General features: G+C 40.5%; 1 protein-coding gene across 1 annotated transcript; it reads right to left on the reverse strand.

Moving 5' to 3' along the window:
* Positions 1-2,790: 2,790 nt before the first annotated feature.
* derl1 (derlin 1) lies at positions 2,791-23,369 on the reverse strand. The gene is made up of 8 exons (XM_060823058.1): positions 23,070-23,369; positions 18,239-18,338; positions 15,212-15,276; positions 13,064-13,090; positions 11,847-11,942; positions 7,483-7,535; positions 5,946-6,056; positions 2,791-5,822 (listed from the first exon to the last, which is right to left on the reverse strand). Exons 1-8 carry the CDS (start codon positions 23,226-23,228, stop codon positions 5,678-5,680), a joined length of 756 nt encoding a protein of 251 aa, XP_060679041.1. The 5' UTR covers positions 23,229-23,369; the 3' UTR covers positions 2,791-5,677.
* Positions 23,370-25,023: the final 1,654 nt, after the last annotated feature.

Here is a 25,023-nt window from a genome sequence, read left to right on the forward strand (position 1 = left end):
TAAAGGGCATTAGTGAACAAGATGGTTTTTTTTCTACGATTGGCAATGGTTTTGTGATTCAGTTCTTAACTCAAAATTCTTTTATCGATTTCAAGTTCTACCATCTTTTATAGTGTGATTTAAACCTAGATCCGCAAAATATTACCTAGGTCACTAGATTAAGAGTTTAGCAATAATAGCACTAGGCCACTATCTTCCATGCTTCAGATCCTTTTAGAGATTGAAACATTATTCCAATATTTCACTTTTCCTTTTGTCGTTTAATCCAATATTTCCCTTTCTCTCTGGGTCTGTTTGATTCTCATTCACCCTGGTTTTCCAGATTTCCTCTGTTCCTTTGTTAGTCTCAAAATTTCATGGCTGAAGAGAATTAGGATTGAGCACCACACTGCAATAAGCTGTGGGGTAACAAAAAGAAAACATGTTTTCCCTTCTTCCTTGGGGCTTCTTAACCTTAATGGTTAATGTTATATAGCAAAGGCTCATTTCTACTGCCTGATTTTCTGCTTACTTTTAATGGTGTTGTGAATGCTGACTGACAAAATCTGGGGCCACATCCTTAACAGATGATGTTGCAAGCTACATTTTTATCCATCATTCCAAAATACTTCATCTAATAAAAAAACATCAATTTGTGACCCATGGCCAGTTGGAGTCATATTGAACAATACTGTCCTGAAGCTTCTAGCTGATTTGTAAATTATTTTTCTCAGGAGGGATGGCCTTTTATTCCACCTGACTTTCACCAAAGTCATCAGACATGAAACAGGAGGTTGCTTAGTCCTCTCAGGTTGATTCCATTGTTAACGGAGGTCCCAAATAGTTCCATTGGCCTTCCTATCATCTCTCATTCTCAGTAGGTTACAGGGCAGAATTACATTTCAACTGAAATGAAGTGGAAGAAATATCTCAATGGCTCCTACTCCAACAAGTCATTTATGCCATGAGGTGTCTCCATGTACAATTGCCATGGGTGGCTAGCAATGCTGCCTCACAGCACCAGTAGACCTGGGTTCAATTCCCGCCTCAGGCGACTGACTGTGTGGAGTTTGCACATTCTCCGTATGTCTGTGTGAGTTTCCTCCAGGTGCTCCACTTTCCTCCACAGTCCAAAAAATGTGCAGGTTAGGTGAATTGGCTATGCTAAATTGCCCATAGTGTTAGGTGAAGGGGAATGGGTCTGAGTGGTTTGCGCTTCGGCAGGTCAGTGTGAACTTGTTGGGCTGAAGGGCTGGTTTCCACATTTAAGGATTAGATTACGTACACTTTGTGCAGCTCTAAATGCTAGTCAGCTGTTGGTTTCTACTTGGAAGGGAAGCTGAGATGTTGTTTTCCTTTTAGTTTGTGGTCTCCTTGATCCATGGTCCCAAAACATAGGTTGTTACATTTCTGCATGTAAGCCTAGGTAATGCATACAAGTAGGCTACTGATCTTTAGAAGCATCACAAATGCCTCAGTATTGTTCTCCCAGATCCAGCTCCTGTGAAAATCCAGGTGGACCTGCTTGTCTGTTGTGCTTTTTGCTAATACAGCTTTACACAAAATGCAATCACAGTAATCAGATAAATCTCAGAGGCAGTATCAGTTATACAACACTATTTACCAGAATCACATAAATATAAGTCTCAATTCTTACACAGAATACCACCAGAAAACATATGAGCAGGCTCTGGCCTGGAGTATATTCTGTTCTCTAGGTCCTTGATCTAGGGTCCCATGTTGAATAATCATACCACAGTTCTTTTGACCTCTGCGAGTCCCTGACTCAGAGCCATCTTTCTTACAAGTATTGGTCCTAGGTTTTCAATATCAGGATGCAAGTTCCTTTCCTCTTTTATATCATCAGATCCTTCTATTTCCTTGACCTGTCGCTGGTAATAAGCTATTTAATAACCAACTGTGCTTAACCATTTCTTCTTTCATCTAATCAGTCACCTGTTTTCTTCTGCAGCTTCTCAGTAATTTCTGGTTTCTGTCTACGTTACAGTTTAAGTAATCACTTAACTCATGCTGGTTAATTTGGTCAAGGTACAACTATATTTTCATATTAGCACCCTACACTGTCCCAGGCATAATTGAAGCAAATGGTTGCATCAAAGCCAGCATTGGATTGAAGCTGGAACTTATGATGCCCAGGATTTAAGTACATTGTATAAATGCAAAAGTCATGAACTCCAATGAGGAGCTTTTTTAAAAGAACTTGTATTTACGTAATCTCTTGAACATAAGTATAAAACAAACAATCCCGAGGGGCCTCACAGGAGTGCTGTAAAATGAGAGGTCAAGCTATATTAGGTCAGATAACCAATACCTTATTCAAAGAGGTAGATTTTAAGCGGTCTCAAAGAACAAAGATGAGGTAAGGTGATAGGTTAAAGGAGAAAATTCCAGAGCATACTGAATGCAGCTGACAGCATTGCCACCAATGGCAAAGCAATTAAAATCAAGTCTGCAGTGCACAATAGCCCAGCATTAATCACACAGATGAACTGCAAGGAAGTGAATGGGTCAAGGGCAATAGGTTAGAGTGATTGATAAGATTGCAGTTTAGCCTCTTGTTGTCCATTGTTTATTTCGCTGTTATTAGCTTACTTTGTATAACTTCTTCAAATGGCCATTGTCAAAGATAAGTGTCTGAAATGCAGAAGCAATCTCCCAATCTGAAAGATCAAGAACTCACTCAGCAATGAACTGTGATCAACATGTTCCCATCAATAAATAATAGGTTTGACAACTTCAGCACACAAGAAGAAAAAATAAACCTATGAAAAATTTCTACTCATTTTAGAATTTCAGCAATTTGTGATTTAATTACAAAAGCATACAACTTTTATACAAAACAGCTTTAGGAATCAGAATATACTAACTGTATGCCCTTTGAGGTTTTGCCAATAATCTTTCATTTATACATCAACCTTTCTCAGTGGAAGAGACCAGCACAAAGGAAAAACCTAATTCAATCATATTGCAGAAAGAAATAATCTTTCAAGGGTTGTAGGAGACAACTAAACTTTCCTCATATACCTGTGGCTGATATTTTTCTAAAATATTAAATATATTTTAAGTGGGTGAAACAAATTCTAATCCAAATTGAAAATTAAATCTTATGTACCATATTTAAATCCATCACAAACAAAAGTGAGTTTCCAGGCTTTTAATTAATGAAATCATGTAATCACAAGCAATCTTGGAAGACTGCATAATGCTAAATTGCTATTCCCCCATGTCTCCAGAGACAATACATATGCAAAGGTTAATAGGACAGCAGTCAATCTGTCTGTGTGGATGTGCCTAGATTTAATGGTCTATGCATCACTTCTGAATGCCTGGTTATGTGAACTGACAAACCAATAACCTACATCATACCACCTGTTAACATTTCACTTGGAAACAAATTAAACAGAAATAGGCACGTTTAATATGAAATAACGTATGGGTTTACCAATTCCGCACTACTGTCTCTGCTCAAAGCCATTGCACGTCAATTAATAAGCACAGCACTATTAATTTGGCCATGCTTTCTCTTGCAGTAGAATTCACCTTTATAAATCTAATTGGATTATTTAGAATTGAACAATATACAGTTACTGAAGTTATTTCTTTAAATTCTGAAATTTAAAGCATCTGCTACTAGAACCGAAACCCTTTTATAAATATAATGATCTTCTTTCCAATTAGACTGGAGATCCTTAAATGTAGTCAGGAGGTTGCAAGTTAAAATAAATTACACTAGTAGAGTTCCCACATCAGGGCAGTCAACTGAATGTATCTCTGGAATGAAGCGGGGTTAAAAAAGGGCACATAGTTGAGATATCATTCGTCCCATTACAAAAAGTTTACGTTCGATCTTAAATTTTGTATTTCCATTGTAAACATGTCAATTGCCTTCATCATAAATTCCCAGGACTTCCATAAGAATGGCAAGTGTCCACATAAACTGTACACTCAGGGCTCCCCCCCGTCCACATGTGGCATTTTACTGCCTCTGCTGACAGTGTATGTTAGTACAGGACAACAAAATCTTGTTATAAATAAAGACCTGGAATTTAGGATACAGGAGGTGCAGGCATTAGATTTTGCTTTAAGATTACTTATCAGAAGTATGAAATTCAAAAGAGTTTATTTTTAAACATTATCTGCCATGACAAAGTTGACTTTTTTTAAAACAAGAGATTTCAATATGAAAGTGAAGCACTGATCAGGAGTGAGAATGGAACACACTGGTTTCAATGACATCTTTATGGCACTTCTGGTCATTTGACAGCTTTTGTAACGATTGTTACACCAATGAAGTCTCTGTAAATATATTTTTAAAACTCTACAACCCTTCATTCAACCTTCAAACTAAAGCAATGAACCAGGAGGCAGGGCACCTAGGAAGGATGAAGCATTTAAGCATATCACTGGCCCAACACTAATCCTTTCCAGCAGCCAATACCAAACACAGGCCAGTTACTGGGGAAACTAATGTGGCTTCTATCTTGGCACATCTTAGTGGCTAGCTCAACAGGAACGCTGACGAATGCCCCAGTTTGCCAGGCTCTCAGTTGGTGTCATTCAGAGACCTAGAAAAACAATGGCAGCAAAGAATCAAAGTTGAAACAGAATTAGTGTTTGCTGAGCAGACTTATCTGTCTTTGCAAGCACCATTTCGGTTAACGATGCTGATGATTCAGATTCAATACAACCTCCCCCATTCTGTTTAAATCTCAAATACAAGAAATGCAGTTTGGCAATAATTCTGATAGCTATATCAAAGTGAAGAAATTAGCAAAATCAAAACCCAAACGATTCTTTTCCTGCAGACAGACTTCCTATTTTCCACCTCTGTTGAAAAAAAAATTGACAGGAGCAGCAAACTATGTAAGCCATAAAACTCTAACAGCAACAGTGAAACTAGCTCGGAGGGTCACCATAGATGATCAGGAGTTGCTGTTGTTTCAGAATATCATCCCTGGTTGGTGACTGCTACATAGCTTTTCAGTCAGTTGATGTGCTCCAAAGTTTCTTTCCCATGCGTTCTCCCAACACCACACACATCCAGCAATCTCCCAAAGTGACAGCAGCTCTACTGTAGACCCGAAATGTTGCTCATAAAACTGGGACAAATGCTAAAAATGTGTAACGCGTCTGCGTGTGTGCAAGCGAGCGAGAGAGAAAAATACAGAATGCGCACACTCTACCCAAATGATACCTCTTGCCAACCTGATCAATGCAGATCCTGCCTGTTAAACAATAAAGAAATAAGTAATTCTTGGAAATTCTGTTTCTCTTAACGGGTTCGATATCATTTCTCAGCGAAGGTGTGAAAGGAAAATGCCTGTTGCAGTGGATATGCAACTTCCAGTTTAACAACTGGAAGTGTGTGTCCTGGTATCGACTGGTCAACGTTTTAAAAGAACAGGTCATAAACTTTGATTTACTCTACAAAATCCTTCCGAAAATGAAATTCTGCTGTAAAGATCAGATTTATGGTAGTCTACAAGAGATGTACATTTCCATATCAATATTTCTTATCCTCCTTTCCTTAGCAGCCAAGTGGACATCACAATCCTACCAGCATCCCACAATCATTAAAATTTCAGCTGCAATTCCAGAACACAAGATACTCTTAGTCAACATGTATTGTACAGTAAACGACACAAACGCAGGCGTTGGGCTCTTCCATAGAAAAAGTTCAGTTGTCTCCTAATCTTTGGCCTTGACCCCAGAAATAGCCTCGCCCCCATCGCCCCCCCTCTTCTTCAGCTTGTGGTCTCCTGCTTGCAGGTCGGACTCCAAAACCAGATACACCACCCCTCCTTGGAGGAAACCATCGAGAGCTGGAGTGGAGATAGGAGAGAAAAGAAAATTCTCTAAGTACAATCTCTTACAAAACAAACCAGTTAGAGGTTCAGTGAAACAAAGCCAACAGCAAAGTAGCAAGACCAGCTAGATTTACTTACAGAAACTGTGGTGTACATAGAAATGTTCTCCCACCATATTCCTGAGGATATTTAAACATCAAGACGTAGTACATATGGCCAACAAAGATACCAACGAGCTCGTCCATCACCCTGCAATGGATTTAAAAAGAATTAACTTACATTAAGGGTACATAGCAGCTTGTCAAAAGCATTTTTGCAAAATACAGTTTCAAGAAAACTAATGAACAAGACAGAAATTCCACCTCAAACACATGAACAAAGAATTTAATTTAATCACAACACTAAGGATTTCTTTGATTATAAGCTTTGCTTTGATGAGGGATAGAAAGATCTCTGAAGTCTCTCCTTTGGAGGCTGTCTTTGATATGAGTGCTCATCAGTATCAAGGCTGCATGACCATTCTCTGTGGAATACATTAAAAAAATTAAACACGGAGCTAATTAGAGGCAGGCACCTCCTCCTCAGTTGTGCTGTTTCTTTCACCATAACATGCCCAAAGTCTGCACAACAGACTTCAATGACAATGAGCTTCCACAGCCATTTGGAATAGTCTTAAAAACACTGTGCTAGCAGTAGTCTCCTGTCACAAATCTGGCCTTGCTTCAGGGTAACTTACTTCAGTCTATTTGCAGGTCTTCGAGGAAACTCCAAAAATTAAACTGGATGTTATTGGCACATTTTATTTCATTCCATGGAATCCTTCTCACCACAAAACAAAATGAAACCTGGCCTTGCCTTCCCCACCCCCTCGATCTCCTGGTACCAGCCTCCCTCCACTTACCTTATTAGTGCTGCTCCTTTTCCCTGCTCCCACTGGGGAGGAAGAAAGCCCTGACTCAGCAGTACTAGCCTCCAACTCCCTCTTGCTCCCAGCCTCTCCAGGCCTCTCATCAGCACAGCATAAACCCCACTGACTTACAGTCAGAGATGTACAGCACAGAAACAGACACTTCAATCCAACACGTTCATGCTGACCAGATATCCTAATCTAGTCCCCTTTGCCAGCACTTGGTCTATATTCCTCTAAACCCTTCCTATTCTTATGCCCATCCAGATGCTTTTTAAAATGCTGTAATTGTACCAGCCTCCACCATTTCCTCTGACAGCTCATTCCATACACGCACCACCCTCTGCGTGAAAAATGTTGCCCTTTAGGTCCCTTTTAAATCTTTCCCCTCTCACGCTAAATCTATGCCCTCTAGTTCTGGACTCCCCAACCCAGGGAAATTACCTTGTCTATTTATCCTATCCATGCCCCTCATAATTTATTAAACCTCTAAGGTCACCCCTCAGTCTCTGAGGCTCCAGGGAAAACAACCCCAGCCTATTCAGCCTCTCCCTATAGTTCAAACCCCTACCCTCCCCCAAAAAACAAAAAAAAAAACTGGTGACACCCTTGTAAATCTCTTCTGAACTCTTCTCAGACAAGAAGTCATTCCTGCTCTACAAGACACAGATGCCGACTTTTACATTGTGTATTCAAACAATACAAATTTCTGATCACTTGAACCAGTGCGATAAAGAAGTAGAGAACTTAAATCACTTCTGCACTTACGAATTTCTTAGAATAAAGTTGAATATGAGCAGAGCCCAGGGTAAATAACAAGCCTGTGGAAAAAAATAATACAAAATAAATGTGAAAATACTATTAAACAGGTTTTTAAAATTTAAAAATGCAGATCAGCTGACTTCTAATCACCACTCAATATTTCTCACACAGTTCCCAGATGGTACAAACTCTTTAGGAAGATGCAAAATTAAGCATGTTTCTTTATGATGAGAAACAACAAATACACCAAGGTCAACTTCCAACACTCAGTGGCAGGTTAGGTTTAATGGTAGCACTCCAGGCTGCAGTTACTAATTTGAGACCCAAACCCGAGATTTCAACAAATAATCCAAGCTGCCACACCCAGTCCTGAGGAAATCCCGCACTGTCAGATGTGCCATCTTTTGGGTCAGATTTTAAACTAAGTCCCATCAGTGAATAGAGTCATAGAGTCAAGTCCCACTTGCCAGGACCTGGCCCATATCACTCTCTATTCATATACCCATCCAAATGTCTTTTAAATGTTGCAATTGTACCAGCTATCACCACTTCCCAGAACGGTCTTGTACAGTTATTTCTCTCAATGCTGTTTGCATTTGTAATGTGCCCACAATACAACAGACTAAGGAATCTAAGAGCTGTGGATAGCCCGACACCATAAAATAAGTTATATAAAGGCTACAATAAAACAAAGAATTGCAGATGCCAAAAATCGGAACAGAAGCAAAGGGATGGAAGAACTCTGCAGGTCTGACACAATGGCCCAGTGATATTAACACAATGCTATTAATCCAGAAACCCAGCAAACGTTCTGGAGACCCACAGGTTTGAATCCCACTGTGGCAGGTGGTGGAATCTGAATTCAAATTCAATAAAAATGAACTAGAAAAGACAATTGCAGAAACTGTCCTGTCAACCCTGCAATGTCATCCGTACTCATTTCCAGGGGCAAGTGTCAAAATTGGGAGAGCTTACTCACAAACTAGTCAACAACAGCCTGACATTGCCTTTAAGGTCTGTAAGCATGACCATGACGTAGCCACCACCATCATCATCCCTGGATATGTTTTTTCCCACCAGCATGAGAGATGCAGCAGAGGTGGCAGCACAGTAGTATACAGTTGGGAGGGAGTTACCCTGGGAGTACTCAACATGGCTTCAGGTTAAAATGGGCAAGAAAACCTCCTGATGATCATGCATCATTCCCTTGGCTGATGAATCTACTCCTCCATGTTGAACAATACTTGGGAGGAAGCACTGAGTGTGGATAGGTTGCAAAATGTACTCTGGGTGGTGGATTTCAATGTTCATCATCAATAGTGGCTCAGAAGCAGAACTACTGATCAAGTGGGTTGGGTTCTAAAGGAACATGGCTACTAGAGTGGGTCCGGAGAATGTGGTGAGGGAGTCAAGAGGGCAAAACATACTTACCCTCATCCTTACCAATCTGCCAGCTGCAGATTCATCTGTCCAGGTCAGTATCAGTAAGAGTGACCACTGCACAGTCCTTGTGGAGACAAATTGAGAACACTCTCCATCGTGTTGTGTGGCAATATCATTATGCTAAATGGGACAAATTTTGAACAGAACCAGCAACTCAAGACTAGGCAAACCTACCAAACAGGTCTACTTCTGCGCCCATGAGTACATGCAGCAAGTGCCCATAGAGAGCCCACAACCAGTGGATCAGATCTAAGCTCTGCAGTGCTGCCACATCCAGTTGTGAATGGTAATGGACAATTAAATAACTCATTGGAGGAGGATGTTCCCCAAGTATCCCTATCCTCAATAATGGAAGAGCCCAATAGATCAGTATAAAAAATAAGGCTGAGGTATTTGCAGAAGTTTTCAGCCAGCAGTACCAAATGGATGATACTTCTTGGCCTCTTGTCACCAGGTTTTGATTAATTAATAAGTAAATTGATGCACACCCATTCTAAATAATTAAAACCTTAACAGCAATCTGGGATTGTTTAATACATCAGTTGTATGACACTTTGATCTTTTACTATAAATTCTGTGTCCTATGATCCTGCCCTACTAGCTACATGACAAAGGAGCAGAACCAAATCAACCTGTTAGACTATAACCTGGTATTGTGTGATTTTTAACTTTGTCCACAAAAGTCCAACACCTGCACCTCCATATCATAGAATTAATATTCTTACAACATGAGGAGAACCCCTATTAATTAAACCAAACCCAGAAAAGCTGGGTAAAGTATGAGTGACAGAGAACTCCCAAATTCCACTATTTAAAGAAAATAACATCAACTTATTTTTAATTCTAAATGTGAACATCAAACAACAACTATTCACAACTCCCTTTCTCTTAACTGCTTACTATCTGCCTTCAACTCTAACAATACGCTGTTCCAATAATTTGAAAACCACACAGGCACTGTCTTCTGAGTCTTCATGCTTCTGGTTGCTGATTTCCCTGGATCACCTTCTTTCTTTTTCTTGCATGTATGTTTCATATGAAAAGGTACCTTTGATAGAGAGTATTTTCGAATTTCTTTAGGAGCAAGATTTTGTTTGGGGAATTAGCTCTCCACGAATTTCTCTCTCTACAACAGTTGCTCTCTGATCAATGTTCAAGATCCCTGCATTTTATACCTCCCCAACATCTTGATGTTGGCAAAACAATAAATTCAAACTCGACTGGGTTTTAGTATCCTGGGACATAATTTAAAGTGATTGGTTAAATTTGAATTGCTGTCAAAACAGCAACCTAAACTCAGGAATCCATTTCACAACCAAATGTTATAAGTTTTCAACTTTTCAGTACACTCTGGGACTGCTATCCAGTCAAATACATAGATGCTTGTAAGCTCTCAGTTCAGAACAGCATGTTCTTTCGGTCTTAAAAAGGTACAGTACATGCCTTCAATCTCATAACAATACGGCAAACTCTCCGCTGGTTGGAGTCATACCTGACAATAGGAAAATGGTGGTGGTTGTTGGAGGTCAGTGCAGGATATCACTGCAGGGGTTCTTCAGGATAATGTCCAATCTTAAGGCTCAACCACCTTCAGTTGCTTCATCAATGACCTTCCCTCTATCATAAAGGTCAGAAGTGGGGATGTTCACCAATGAGTGCACAATGTTCAGCGCCATTCATGACTCAAGATGCTGAAGCACTCCATGTTCAAATGCAATAAGATCTGGACAATATCTAAGCTTTGGCTGACAAGTGACAATTAGCATTCCTGCTATGCAAAGACCATCACCAATAAGAGACAATCTAACCACTACCCCGTGATTGTAAGGTGTTACATCACTAAATATCCCAAAATCGACATTTTGAAGCGGGGTGGGAGAGCAGGGGTGTATGGGAGTGGGGTGGTCTTATCACTGAACAAAGGCTCAACAGCACTAAGGAGCAGTTCAGAGGCTAGGAATACTGTGGCCTGTAACTCACCTCTTGACTTCATATAGCCAGGCCATATCTTCTAGCCAGATTTGCCTGGATGGGGGCAGCTCCAACAACACTCAAGCAGCTTGACACCATCCACCATAAAGCAGCATGCATGTTTGACACCACATCCAAAAACATTCAATCCCTCCACCACCAATGCTCAGTAGCAGCAGTGTGGACTATCTACAAGGTGAATTGCTGCAGTACATCTAAGATCCTCATAATAGCATCTTCCAAACCCAAGATCACTTCCATCTAGAAGGACAAGGACCGCAGATACATGGGAACACAACCAGATGCAACTTGCCCTCCAAGTCATTTACCATCCTGACTTGAAAGTATATTTGTGGTTCCTTTAGTGTCAAAATGTTACTAAATCAAAATCTTGAAACTGCCTCCCTAAGGGCACTGGTGTGTATACCTACAGCACAAGGACTGCCACGATTCAAGGTGGCAGCATACCCCCACCTTCTCAAGAGCAACTAGAGATGGGCAATAAATGCTAGCCAGCCAGTAATGCCTACATCCCAAGAGTGAATAGAAAAAGATTTGGCATCATCAAAAGGGGAAAAAAAAAGTGAACATTACCAGATCTGCTGAATGTCTCCAGCACTTTCTATTTTTTGTTTTATGTAAAGGCTAATTGCAGCAACTGCTGTTGTCCTGGTTTATGGATACAGGTACATTCACTGTGCTGTTCCAGGATTTTGACCCAGTAACAATAAATGAATGGCGACTTTGTTCAGGATAATGAGAGATTTGGAGGGAGCTTGTAGGTTGTGGTGTTCACATCTGTCTACTGTCTTTGTTCTTCTAGATGGGGAGTTTGTGGGAGTAAAAGATGCAAATGAAGGAGCAACAACAAATCAAGTGGTGTGCTTAATGACTACTGGGAACTGCCGATCTTGCTTCAACACTTAATATCAACAATAATACTTAGGTTTTCTCACCTTAAATGTCATCCCAAACCAGAATGTTACAATCTGGTCTTTGTTGAGTTGTGCCCACACATATACCACCGTCAAAACAAGGGGGACAAACAGAATCTGTCAAAAAGAAAAAGGGAAAGCAATACTTTCCATTTATTTATCCTTAACCATAATACTACCCACATAATATACCCCACCCAATTTTAGATTTTTTTTTGGTTCTCTAGAGTGTGGAAACAGGCCCTTCAGCCCAACAAGTCCACACCGACCCTTTGAAGAGTAAACCATCCAGACCCTTTATTTACCCCTGACTAATACCCCACAAAGCAATTTTATTTAAGAAGCAACTCATTCTCCCTCACTGAATAATTCTCAAATTAAAACAGGAATTTTTTTCTCTCTCTTGTCAATCTATAAACACCACTCCTTAATACTGACATACAAGTTTGACACAGTAGCTTGGTTTCATTACTGCAACCAGGGGGTACACCGACATTCTAGCTGTTTTGCATTTAGAATAGCCAGGGTCTCAGGAAAACAGTAAAGTCTCAGACATTCCTTCAAATTAACAACCACTCTTCAGGAGGGGCAGGAGGAGGGGGCAAAAGGAAGTCCCAAATTCTTCACCTGCTCAATCAGATTAATAAAAAAACTGTACGTAGGAATATTTTTCTTTAAAAGAAACCCATAATATACAGTACCAGGCTGCAGATAAAACTACAATTTTAGTACGCCACTTAATATCTTTTCAATGGATACGAACTAAAGGTGCAGTCCACATTTTTACCAAATGTCTCAAGATATTCTATAATAAAAGAAACAGGAGCAAAGGGGAAAAACCTTTACTCATATTATGCTTTTAACCATAACTTGCAGCCAAAGGTTCAGCCCTCAATGGAGAAACAGCTGAGGTAGATACAATGGAATGGAGTCACAAACTCGCCAATTATCCAATGCTAAACATAATCAAACTTTTCTTTTACACCAATGTAGTCCCAAATGCTATTTACTTTTCCGATCTCATGTTTAATTTGCTCACCAATACAGCATTTCAAAGTGGAGGATGACTGTCAGTTACTTTTGTTTTAAATTACAGTTTACCACCAATCTCCCTCTACTTGCCCAAAATGGAACATTAGGTGTGGTCATGCACAGAGTATAATGGCAACTTTCCCATCATCTTCACAATGAACACCAAGATTTCCGTGAAGTGGAACAGCCTCCTCCTACATACTTACAAGCATTCCCATGGTTAATCCAACGATCTGTTACATTGTTGATCAGGGAAAAAAAAATGACGTCCATTCCTTTTAAGTTAGCAACAGGGGCTTCTTTAAGTGTACACATCCCAATGATTTAATATTGCAAAACGGCCAGGAAGAAAAGGAACATTGTGCAGACTTGTGCATTTCCCAGTCCATCGTAAGTACAAGCCCCTCCTTCAAAGCCTAGCAATTGGTACATGCCCTTCTTTCAAGGCCCAGCAAGTTGCATAAACTCTTCTTTCAAAGTCTATAACTGTAACACCTCTATTCAAGAAAGGAGAGAGACAAGCAGCAGGAAACTATAAGCCAGTTAGCTTAATATTTGTCCAGGGAAATTTAGCTTGATTGTATTACGATTTTCTAAATTTCCTGCTAAGTCAACATGGCTTCATGAAAGGGAAATGGGATTTGACACATTACAATTCTTTTAAGATGTAACAAGCAGGTTGAACTAAAAGGCATCAGCAGATATAGTACATTTGGATTTCCAAAGCGCATTCCATAAGGTGCCATTAAATGTTATGTTGTAACATAAAATATACTTTTGGGAGTGATATATTAGCACTGACAGATAGGTGGTTAACCTGAATGATGAGACCAACTATACTGTAGCCAAATTTTCAGATGATACAAGGATTGGGAGGAAAACAAGTCATGTCTGCAAAGGGAGAGAGACAGTTCAAAGTATTAGGCAAAAGATTGGCAGAGGGGACATTATAATGATCGAGGTCATCCACTTCACCAGGAATAACAAAAAAAAGTAGAATACAAATAATCAGAAAAGCAAATGAGGGGTGACCATTATTGCAAGGGGTGGAGTATAAAAACAGAGAAATCTTGCTATAAGGTGCAAGGCATTGCCATGATCTGTATTTGTATCGCAGCAGTTCAGGGAAGACTCACTAGGCACACTGGTGGGATGAAGAAGTTGTCTCAACAAAAAAATTGTTCAAGTTGGGCCTAAACTCATATGGAAGAGTTTAAGGGAATATGACAGGATACAGGTTGAGATGTTTCCTCCCATAGGGAAATCTAGAACTCAATGACAGTTTAAATATAAGGGGTTTCCTTTTGAAGATAGAGATGAGAAGGGATTTGTTATCGAAGAGGATCTTTAGTGTTCTCTTCACAAACTAACAGTGGTGGCTGGGCATTGAATATATTCAAGACCAAGTAAAACAGATTTTTGATCTAAGTAGTCAAGCTGTATAGAGGTCAAACAAGTAAGTGGAATTGGGGGTACATAATTTTACTGAATGGAGGAGCAGACTCAATGTGATAATGATCAACACCTACACCTATTTCTTATGATCAAAGTGATTCAGTGCAGGACTATGAGTATAGTCATATCTCCTCCAATACCTGCCTTATGCTTTTAGCACGTATGCGAACTGAGAAAAATGAATAGGGATAAATGGGTCCTTATCCAAGTGCAGGCAATGAGTACCACAGGGGCTCAGTGATTGGACTCCAGCTTTTCACGACATATTGTCATAATTTAGACGAGGGAACGAAATGTAATATTTCCAAATTTTCAAATGAGACAAAGCTCAGCCCAATTTCAGCCTACTTTCACTATATATCAATCAGGAGCTGATCGCCTCGTACTTCCATGAGCATGGGAGGCCCCAGCTTACTCAAAACAGAGCTAACAGAGTTTTAACCAGGGCTCTTCTCGTCTGTGTTCCTTATTACTGCTGTCAGCTGTGGCTCAATTGCCCTCGCCTCTTGAAGGAAGTGTACATTCAAGACCCCCCCTCAGGAGACCTGAGGCTAAGAAACTTTAGGCTGACAATCCAGCAAGGGAACACAGCACCTTCAGACATGCTGTCTTTCAGAAGTGATGTTAAACCCCTCTCACCAACTCACAAAAGATTTTGTAGTATTGTTTTGAAGAGCTGGCGAGATTTCCCCAGTGTTTTGACCAATAATCATCCCTCTTTCAATATCATTAGAAACAAGCGATCTGGTCACTGTAGTATTGCTGTGTGGGGGACTTTGCTGTGTGTCTTTTATTACAATTGAATACTTCAAAAAATACTTCAATGACCATAGGGTGTAGTAAGATATATTTAGGGATAGAAATGCAATATTTTCAACATTGCTTCACAAAAAGGATACCACCGTGCAAATCCAGTTGAAAAACAACATGAATATATAATCTGCTGTTCTCCCATCAAAGAAACCTATAATTAAAAAAAACAAGTATTATATTGCAGAGTCAGTTAGGTGTTTTAAGAATGACAGTAAAATTCATTGCATATTTCATTGGATATATCACAAGGCACTCAATTCTGCTATCTCTTCCTGAAACCAGGTCAAAACTTACTCTCTAAAGTAGTTATTGAGGAAGTAACATGTACCATCATTAATTACAAGGACAGGAAACTTGGTTAAAAGAATACTTTACTGAGATCGTCAGGTGAACTGCCCACACCCCCTCCCAAGTGTTACGAACTCTGATTCTTTTGCCACTTCCCCCAAGCCAACCCTTATCTCTGCCAAAGGAATAACTGCTTAAAGTGTCTGCCAGTGTGGGACTCTCTCAGAATGTCCAGTGACAGGGTCGGACAGAGTTAGCATGGTAAATATGTAAGATAGCTCGCTGAGCTGGAAGCTTTGTTTCCAGACATTTCGTCACCATGACTTGGTCACATCATCAGGGAGAGTCTCTGGTAAAACACTGGCGGTATGTCCCCACCTCTCTATTTATAGGTCTTGGTTTCTTAAGCTGGGTGATGTCATTTCTGGTTCTTTTTTTTAAAAAAAGAGGAAAATCACGCTAGGCAAATCTGCTGGGAGCTTTCAAGGATGTAACTTGCAAAGTTGATAAGCCAGTGGATGTGGACTTTCAAATGGTTTCTGATAAGGTCCCATATAAGAAACTGGCATGCATAATTAAAGCAGATATCACCTGGGTGTAGTGCACTGACATGGATACAGAACTGGTTGGCAGACAGAAAATAAAGTGTAGGAATAAATAGCACTTTTTTCCAAGTGATAAGCAGTGACTAGTCAGATACCACAGGGATTAGTGTTTGTCACAATACATATTCAGATGAGGGAACTAAATGTGATATTTCCAAGTATGCAGACCACATAAAGCACTGTGTGTGTTGTGTGTGGTGTGTATATATACACACGCGCGCATGCAAGCTTTGAGGAGGATACAGAGATGCTTCAGTGTGATTTGGAAACATTAAGTGAGTGGGCAAGTGCATGGCAGATGAAATGTAACATGGATAAACAGGAGGTTATTGATTTTGGTAGCAAAAACAAGAAAGCAGATGAATATCTAATGGCAATAGGTTGAGAAAAGGTGGGGTGCAGCAAGACATGCATGTCCTCATACAACAGTCACTGAAAGTAAGCATGCAGATACAGCAGGCGGTGAAGGTAGCAAGTGGAACGCTGGCTTTTACAGCAAGAAGATTTGACCACAGGAGCAGGGATGATAGCATAGGGGCTTGGTGAAACCACACCTAGCATACTGAGTAGCTTAGGTCTTCTTGTCTGAGGAAGATCTCCTTGTTCTGGCTACAGAGGGAGTGCAAAGGTTTGCCAGACTGATTATTGGAACAGCAAGACTGACACATGAATACATGCTCAATCAGTTATAACTAAATTCAATGGAGTTTAGAAGAATGAACATAGGGGAACTTCATAGAAATCTACAAAATTCTAAGATTATAAAGGGATCTTGATGAAATGGGTTCAATCTGAATAAATGAGGTATTAACATTTTGGTACAACAAACAATTAATGATAGGTCCTTGGCCTTATAGAACAGAGGGATATAGTGGTTCAGGTACATAATTCTTTGAAGTTTGTGCCACATATAGACAGGATGGTTAAAAAGGCATTTGACACGCTTGCCTTCATTGCTCGGTCCTTTGAGTATAGGAGTTTTGAGGTTGTACAGGACATTGACGAGGCCTTTTCTGGAACGTTGTGTCCACTTCTGGTCACCCAGTTATAGGAAGGATATTAGATGGTTCAGAAGAGATTTACCAGGAGGTTGCCAGGTATGAAAGGCTTGGGTTATAAAGAAAGGCTGAATAGGCTGGGACTTTTTCCACTGAAGTGTGGGAAGTTGAGAGGCAACCTTACAGAAGTTTATAAAATAATAAGAGGTTTCCATACCCGGCAACATCCTAGTAAATCTCTTCTGAATCCTCTCCAGCTTAATAATGTCATTCCTATAACTGGGCGACCAGAACTGGACACAGTATTCCAGAAGAGGCTTCACCATAGTTGACTTTTCTCTAGGATTGGGAATTTCAAGATAAGGGCATACATTTTAAGGTAAAAGGAGGGAGATTTTAAAAAACACACATGGTGCAATTTTTTTTAACATAGAGGGTTGTTTCGTGTGGAATGAATGTCCTGAGGAAGTGGTGGACATAGGTACAATTTCAACGTTTAAAAGGCGTTTGGATAAGTACACGAGTAGGAATGTTTGGATGGATAAGGGCCAGCAGCAGGCAAGTAGGGCTAATTTAATTTAGAACTATGCTCAGTAAGGGCTAGCTGGTCCGAAGAGTCTGTTTCTGTGCTGTGGGACTCTATGACTCTAAGATCATGATTTTCAATCTTCAGCAAGAACCTAATTTCAACTTCCATTCTGGAGATTGTGAAAATACTGCATTTAGGGTTTTCAGGATTTGACGGATTGCACCAAGGTTAATTTGGGCTTATGACCGAAATGTCGACTCTCCTCCTGGGATGTGCCTGACCAGCTGAGCTTTTCCAGCGCCACACTTTTTAACTCTGATCTCCAGCACCTGCAGTCCTCACTTTCTCCTAGTGCAAACACAGTAGGCTATCTATCTAACACAATAATGCTTTATACTAGATTGCGTATCTCTTTCCCATGCTTGTGCAACTAAAAATGTTTCTGAAACTAAAGTTTAATGTTTACTCTTTAACATAATTCAAGCTTGTGAGCAAAAACATTTGTGCCCAAAATGTATTTTTAAAAAGTTTTTTAAAAATATCAATAATTGTAACAAAGTAATTATTTATTTCACACAAACTCCTGGATTAGTATTTTCATTTTTTTTTAAATACAAGATTCTTGAAAAGAAAAGCGCTGAAAGGTTTGGTGCATCAAATGGTTGCAGTGCAAAGACAGGAGTAGAAACCAACCTCTTTCCAAGCTTGAGGAATATGAATACAGGAAATACAGCTGAATCAAATAATGGAATCCCATTGGGTAAAACAGGCTTGCAGTTATTGGCCTCCATATCTGTGTATGCAAAAAAGTAATATTGGTTGCTCATTAGCCTCACATACACCAGCAGTACAGTGAAAATCAAACACATTTTGATTACTACTTGAATCAAAACCAATTTTATTTCTAGCATACAGTACCTGCCATCAAAACCGGTCATACTGCTTCTGTCACATTTTGAAAAATGGATGAATGTATTATTTTGCAATGCACAGTATATTCACAATATTGTTAAACAAACAGTATTGGCAGCACGGTGGTTCAGTGGTTAGCACTGCTGCCTCACAGCGCCAGGGCCCTGGGTTCAATTCCTGCCTCGGGCAATTGTCTGTGTGGAGTTTGCACATTCTCCCCACGTCTGCGCAGGTTTCCTCCGGATGCTCCAGTTATCACCCACAGTCCAAAGGTGTGCATGCTACATGAATTGACCACGCTAAATTGTCCGTAGTGTTAAGTGCATTAGTTAGGGGTGACTGTAGGAGAATGGGTCAGTGTGGACTTGTTAGGTCGAAGGGTCTGTCTCCACACTGTAGTGATTCTAATCTAATCTAAAAAACAAAGTAGCAAGAAATTCAAACTGACATCAACAAATCTTTCATGCAATCATTGCTACAGAACTCTCCTTGTGACAATGATTTATACAAAGAATGATTTTTTTTTTGTTCACATTACAATGTTGAATTCTCCCTTTTCGTCCTTCCAAATAGATGCACCTTGCATTTAGACAGCAGCTATCACAATCCTAGAATGTCATCTCAGTCAGTCAATTCTTCATTTTTGAAGCATCATCACTTGCAATGCAAGAAATGTGGTAACCAATTTGCAGATTTCCAACCAATGATGACGACAGTGGGTAATGTTATTGCACATGTCACCCAAAACAAGACAATGAAATTAATCATCACCGTTGCTTTTCTGCACATCACATGTTTCTTGTCCCATCTAGGGAGGTATATTGCTCACAAATACAGCCTTAAAACTTGCCCTGGAGTCCTAGCCAATATTTATCCCTCAAATCAACACCACTGAAGCAGTTTCACTGGTACTGCTGTTTGTGGCTGCTGCAAGATGCCAACTTATCCACAGCATATTCAGCATTATGACAGTGCCAACATTTCAAAAGTACTTAATTGGCTGAAAAAGTACTTTGGAGCATTCTAATGTCATGAAAGGTGCTAAATAAATACAAGGTTTTTTAAGCAGAGAAATTTGAGATGAAAAGACTGGTGTGCATGCAGACCATTTAATTAAAATCTGTAGAGATTTTGCTTTCAATTTCAGATTGTAATAAGTGAATATAAATTCCACCTACTTCTGTGGGATTTGAACCAGAGTCCCTGAAATATTATCACAGGCCTCTGGAATACTGGTACAGTTATTTAATGCTGCTACTATTTCCCAAAGTGTTGAAAGAGAGCATGATATAGCAAACTTTAATTTGGAGATGCCGGTGTTGGACTGGGGTGTACAAAGTTAAAAATCACACAACACCAGGTTATAGTCCCACAGGTTTAATTGGAAGCACATGAGCTTTCAGAGCAGCGCTCCTTCATCAGGTGGTAATAGAGGGCTCAACACTAACACAGAATTTATAGCAAAAATTTACAGTGTGATGTAACTGAAATTATACATTGAAAAATTGATTGTCTGTTAAGCCTTTCATCTGTTAGAATTCCATGACAGTTTCACTTCTTTCATGTGTAAATCACAAAACCTTTTTTTAAAAAGGTTGCATTCTCAGGTTAGCTGTTAACAATGGTGATAGCAGATCTGAGCAGATCTGGTGCACACGTAGGTCTTGTCCATAGAGGATAGCTGTTTTAATATGTTTTGGGTGGAAGCTGGAGAAGTGTAGCATTGTGAGGTTGTCTGTGGGTTTGCGGTAGAGTGTGGTGCTGAGGTGTCCATCCTCGATGGAGATGCATGCGTCCAAGAATGAGGCAGATAGTTGAGAGTAGTCCATGGTGAGTTTGATGGTGGGATGAAACTTGTTGATGTCACTGTGTAGTTTTAATCAGTGAATCCTCGCCATGGGTCCAGAGGAAGAAAATGCCATCAATGTACCTGGTGTATAATGTTGGTTGGAGATCCTGTGCATAAAAATGTTGGCATATTGGGGTGCAAATTTGGTCCCCATGGCTGTTCCATGTGTCTGGATGAAGAATTGGTTGTCAAAGGTGAAGACGTTGTGATCAAGGATAAAGCGGCTGAGTTGTAGGATGGTGTTTGGAGATGGGCAGTGTTGGTGTTGAGTACTGAGGCTGTTGCCGCGATGCCATCATTGTGGGGGATGCTGGTGAGAGTGCAGAAACATCCATTGTGATGGGGAATATTCCCAGTTCGAATGGTCCGTGGGTGCTGAGTTTCTGTAAGAAATCCGTAGTATCACAACAGAAGCTGGAGATCCCTTGTACATTAGGTTTCAAGATGCCTTCTACATAGCCAGAGAGATTCTCACATAGGGTCCCACTGCCCGACACGATGGGACGTCCTGGTGTGTTGGCTTATTATACCTTTGGAAGGCAGTAGAAGTCGTCTACACGAACAGTATGTGGGATCAGGCCAGGTAGGGAACTCTGAAGGACTGGATCCAAAGTTCTGATCAGTGTGTTTACTTCATGGGTGCGTTCTTTGGTCGGATCAGCTGGTAGTTGCCTGTAGTGTTCCTGGTTGTTCAGTTGTCTGTACACTTCCTTGCAGTAATCTGTTCTATTCTGAATGACAATGATTCCTCCTTCATCTGCTGGTTTGATGACAATGTTGTGATTGATTTTGAGAGCCTGGATGGCATTGCATTATGAATGGATGATGTTTTGCACTACCTTGTGGGTATGGCTGGTGAATCCCACACTCACATGCACCCCCTCACAGACGTAAGACACTCTGCACTCACTATACACACACATACACTTTCTCACACTCAACCCCAACCCAGACAGACACACACACACACAAAACAGACACAGACCCACATGCACACGTTGTATTTTGTGGGGTGAATTTCTACTTGCAGAGTTACATTGTACTTTGCTCAAAAACTGCATGCATTCACGTAGAACTCCGTTATCTCACTTTTTGGATTAGAATCAATCATGGCATAGACAGTGAACACAGGGGGCTAACACCTTCAACATATTGTCTAGCTATCACCATTGTTAACAGCTAACCTGAGAATGCAACCTTTTTAAAAGAAGGTTTTGTGATTTACACATGAAAGAAGTGAAACTGTCATGGAATTCTAACAGGTGAAAGGCTTAACAGACAATCAATTTTTCAATATATAATTTCAGTTACATCACACGTAAATTTTTGCTATAAATTCTGTGTGTTAGGATTGAGCCCTCCACTATCACCTGATGAAGGAGCAACGCTCCGAAAGCTAATGTGCTTCCAACTAAACCCATTGGACTATAACCTAGTGTTATGCGATTTTTAACTTCATAGCAAACTATTATCCTTATTGATTAATATGCAAATTCAAACAGTTATATTTACATATTTAAATGTATTCATAGAAATGTAAATATGCTTACACATCAATACTTGGATGAAAAATTATATCTACTCCTACACAGTTGATAGAGACACCGTTTTAATTAAATCGCAAATATTTTACAATACAGTACTTTATGAGTGATCTGGAAGATGCGAAGTACTCCTCCTTCTTCTGTACTCAAACTTCACTTTATAAACTGAAAAATCATTGTTTGCCCTGGGCTTTAATATCATCATAATCATCACAAGTGGCAATTTATCATTGAAAAGCATAATAAAACATCCTAAAGTACTTCACAGGACTGTTGTTTGACAAAAATTTGATACAATGGCAGGTGATCAAAAGCTTGGTCAAAGTAGCAGATCTTCAGGAATAATTGAAGATTAATTTGGATTTATATGTTTAATGTCAATAGGGAGCAAGGGAGAAGTATTACAAAGTGGGGATCTTCAACATCCTGCACCAGATGGGTTGGATCTGATCTTGACCCCATAATTCTAAGGCATTCTCAAACTGAGGTACACAGAGACCTTCTAAGGGTCTGCAAATGATGGAGATGGGAGCAGGTTGTGATTAGTGAGTGCAGGTTGAGATGGTCACCTTGCTTCAGAGGACCTGCATATAAGGTGGGGCACAGTGGTGGTCAAGATCATTAGGGTGAGCTGCAATCACCAATCATGCAGGTAAACACAGCCTTACTCAAGAAGAGGGCTTTCAAAAAAAATGGTAAATATACTCTTCTCTACAAGCAGTCCATTGGAATTAAGGCTGACTTGCTTCCACTCAGTTCGACAAGCTCTGAGATGGCTGATAAGACAACTCTTGATCAGCATTGACTCTGCTTTCTCTCACAGGTGCTCCCAGACCTGCTGAGCTTTTCCCAGTAATTTGGCATTCCTGGGTTTGCAGAGTCAACATTTCCAGTTCAGGGACCCTTCTTCAGTATTATGAACAGCAGTGCAGTTGGCCTTTGAAGGGTTGGGTAGATACAAATTATTTATCCTACAAACATCTTAACTTGCCAAACATTATACAAAACTCGTCAGCGACAAGCAGGCAAATCCATCCCGATGGCTACAGTTAAAAACATTGTGAAAAACTCTCACATTACACAGTTTAATGATTTATCCGAGACTGTTAATCCAGTTGAAAAGGGAGCCCTTCGACCTCAAGAGGATAGAGAATCTCTAGCACAAGGCAGAGGGCAGCCTAGCTGGAGTGACACTCTCTGATGGGAGTTGTGGCCCTACCTGAAAGTTGTTGAAGAAAGGTTCGGCCCACAGTACCAGGGTCCTGGCGCTCACTATACTGAGCCTCTCCAGGACAGGAAAGATCACGCTGCCCGTGAACCAGTACCTGGTAACCAAGGGGATGCTGCGGTACCACTCGCCCAGGCCACTGTCCGCCATCCTAACCCGGAGCGAGGGGAGGAAACCAGCCGGTAAAACCTTCCCCCTTCTCTCTCTCTCTCTGCACCTTCCCCGGACACAGAGCAACAAACGCCACACTCCCAACTCTCCGCTGACTAACCTGACAGCCCAAGGGCTGCTGGGAAAACCGGCACGCACTTCCAGTGACGTGGCTGCACCACGAGCCTCCAGCTCACTGCTTCCGGGTGACTGAGCAATCAGCTGCTCTGGATTGTTACACTGAGTCTACACAGCAGCAGGGTGTTCAGCATGTATCTCAAACCTCTTACGTTTGCAAAGTTTCTGTTAGCAGGTTTTGTATATATAGAGATAGATTTTTTAAAAAAGCTATACTCACAGATTTGGAGGTTCCAGTGTTGGACTGGGGTGTATGAAGTTAAAAATCACACCACACCAGGTTGTAGTCTAACATATTTATTTGTAAGCACTAGCTCTCGAAGCGCTGCTCCTTCATCCACCTGAATGAATAAACCTGTTGGACTACAACCTGGTGTGGTGTGAATTTTAACTTTATACACACAGAGAAGCGGGAATAGCCATTTGACCCCACAAGCATGCTCTGCCATTCAATATGACCATGGCTGATGATTCAGCTCAATACCCTAATCCCGCCCACTACTCATATCTCCCTTTAACTACAAGAGTTACCTCCTTCTTGAAAACACAATGTCTTGGCCTCAACCACTTTCTGTGGCAGTGAATCCGACAGGCCCTCTGCTCCATGGGTGAAGCAATTTCTCCTCATCTCGGTCCTAAAAGGTCAACCCTTCATCCTTAAACTATGACTCCTGGTTCTGGACTCTCCCACCATAGGGCACATTCTTCCTACATCTAACCTGTCTAGTCCTCTTAGAATTTTACAGGTTGCTATGATTCTAAACACCAATCCTAACCAACTCAGTCCTCATACAACAGTATTGCCATTCCAGGAATCAATCTGGTAAACTTTCCCTGCACTCCATCTGCAGCAAGAACATCCTTTCTCAAATAAGACCAGAACTGACTACAAATCCCAGGTGTGGCCTCAGCAATAGCCTTTCAGTCAGGCATCCTTATTCCTGTACTTGAATCCTTTTACGATAAAGGCCAACGTATAGATTACTTGTTTGCCTGCGAAACTTGTGCACTTATTTAAGTGACTGGTGCACTAGGACATCCAAGTCTTGTTAAATGTTCACCTCTGAATTTACAGCCATTCCCAGTTTTGTGACTAGAGTGGATAACTTCAAATTTATCCACATTATAATGCATCTGCAATACATTTGCCCATTCACTCAGCCTGTCCAAATCAGACTGCAACATCTTTGCATCCACCTCATAACTCTTCCACTCAGCTTTGTCTCATCAGCAAAATTTGAGATATTACATATACTATATGTAATATAAATAGATGGGGTCCTAGTACAGATCTCTGCAGTACCCCACTAGTCACTGCTCAATGTTTATAGGGTTTTTGTGACTTTAAACTTTAAACTTAGTTTGAATGACCAAATGGGTGAAGCAACCTGTGAACTGTAATGTATCAAAAACATTTGCCTTCTACAGCACCTTCACGGCCCAATCCCAATGCATTTCATGATCATCAAGGTAGTTCAAAAGTGTCGTTATTGTGGGACAGGAATTGTAAAATCATCACTGAAAATCAGCTTAGCTGGGAGACACATGTTGTTTATATACTTGACATCAGACTCCCAAACACATTCTCTACTCAGAAATTAGACATTCCATGAAATGCACCAAGAAGGCAGGGGAAATGCTGTCATCAAAGCATCCT

Source organism: Hemiscyllium ocellatum, chromosome 4, assembly GCF_020745735.1.
Source record: "Hemiscyllium ocellatum isolate sHemOce1 chromosome 4, sHemOce1.pat.X.cur, whole genome shotgun sequence".
In the NCBI taxonomy this organism is placed as follows: Eukaryota; Metazoa; Chordata; class Chondrichthyes; order Orectolobiformes; family Hemiscylliidae; genus Hemiscyllium; species Hemiscyllium ocellatum.

What these genes read in the sequence shown, in the direction of transcription:
- derl1 (XM_060823058.1), bottom strand. Translation starts at nt 23,228, where the DNA reads ATGGCGGACAGTGGCCTGGGCGAGTGGTACCGCAGCATCCCCTTGGTT. An exon ending in TTCCTCAAGCTTGGAAAGAG is followed by an intron (nt 15,277 to 18,238) that starts GTTGGTTTCTAC and finishes TTTTAATTATAG; the next exon opens with GTTTCTTTGATGGGAGAACA. An exon ending in CTATGTACACCACAGTTTCT is followed by an intron (nt 5,823 to 5,945) that starts GTAAGTAAATCT and finishes TCTCCACTCCAG; the next exon opens with CTCTCGATGGTTTCCTCCAA.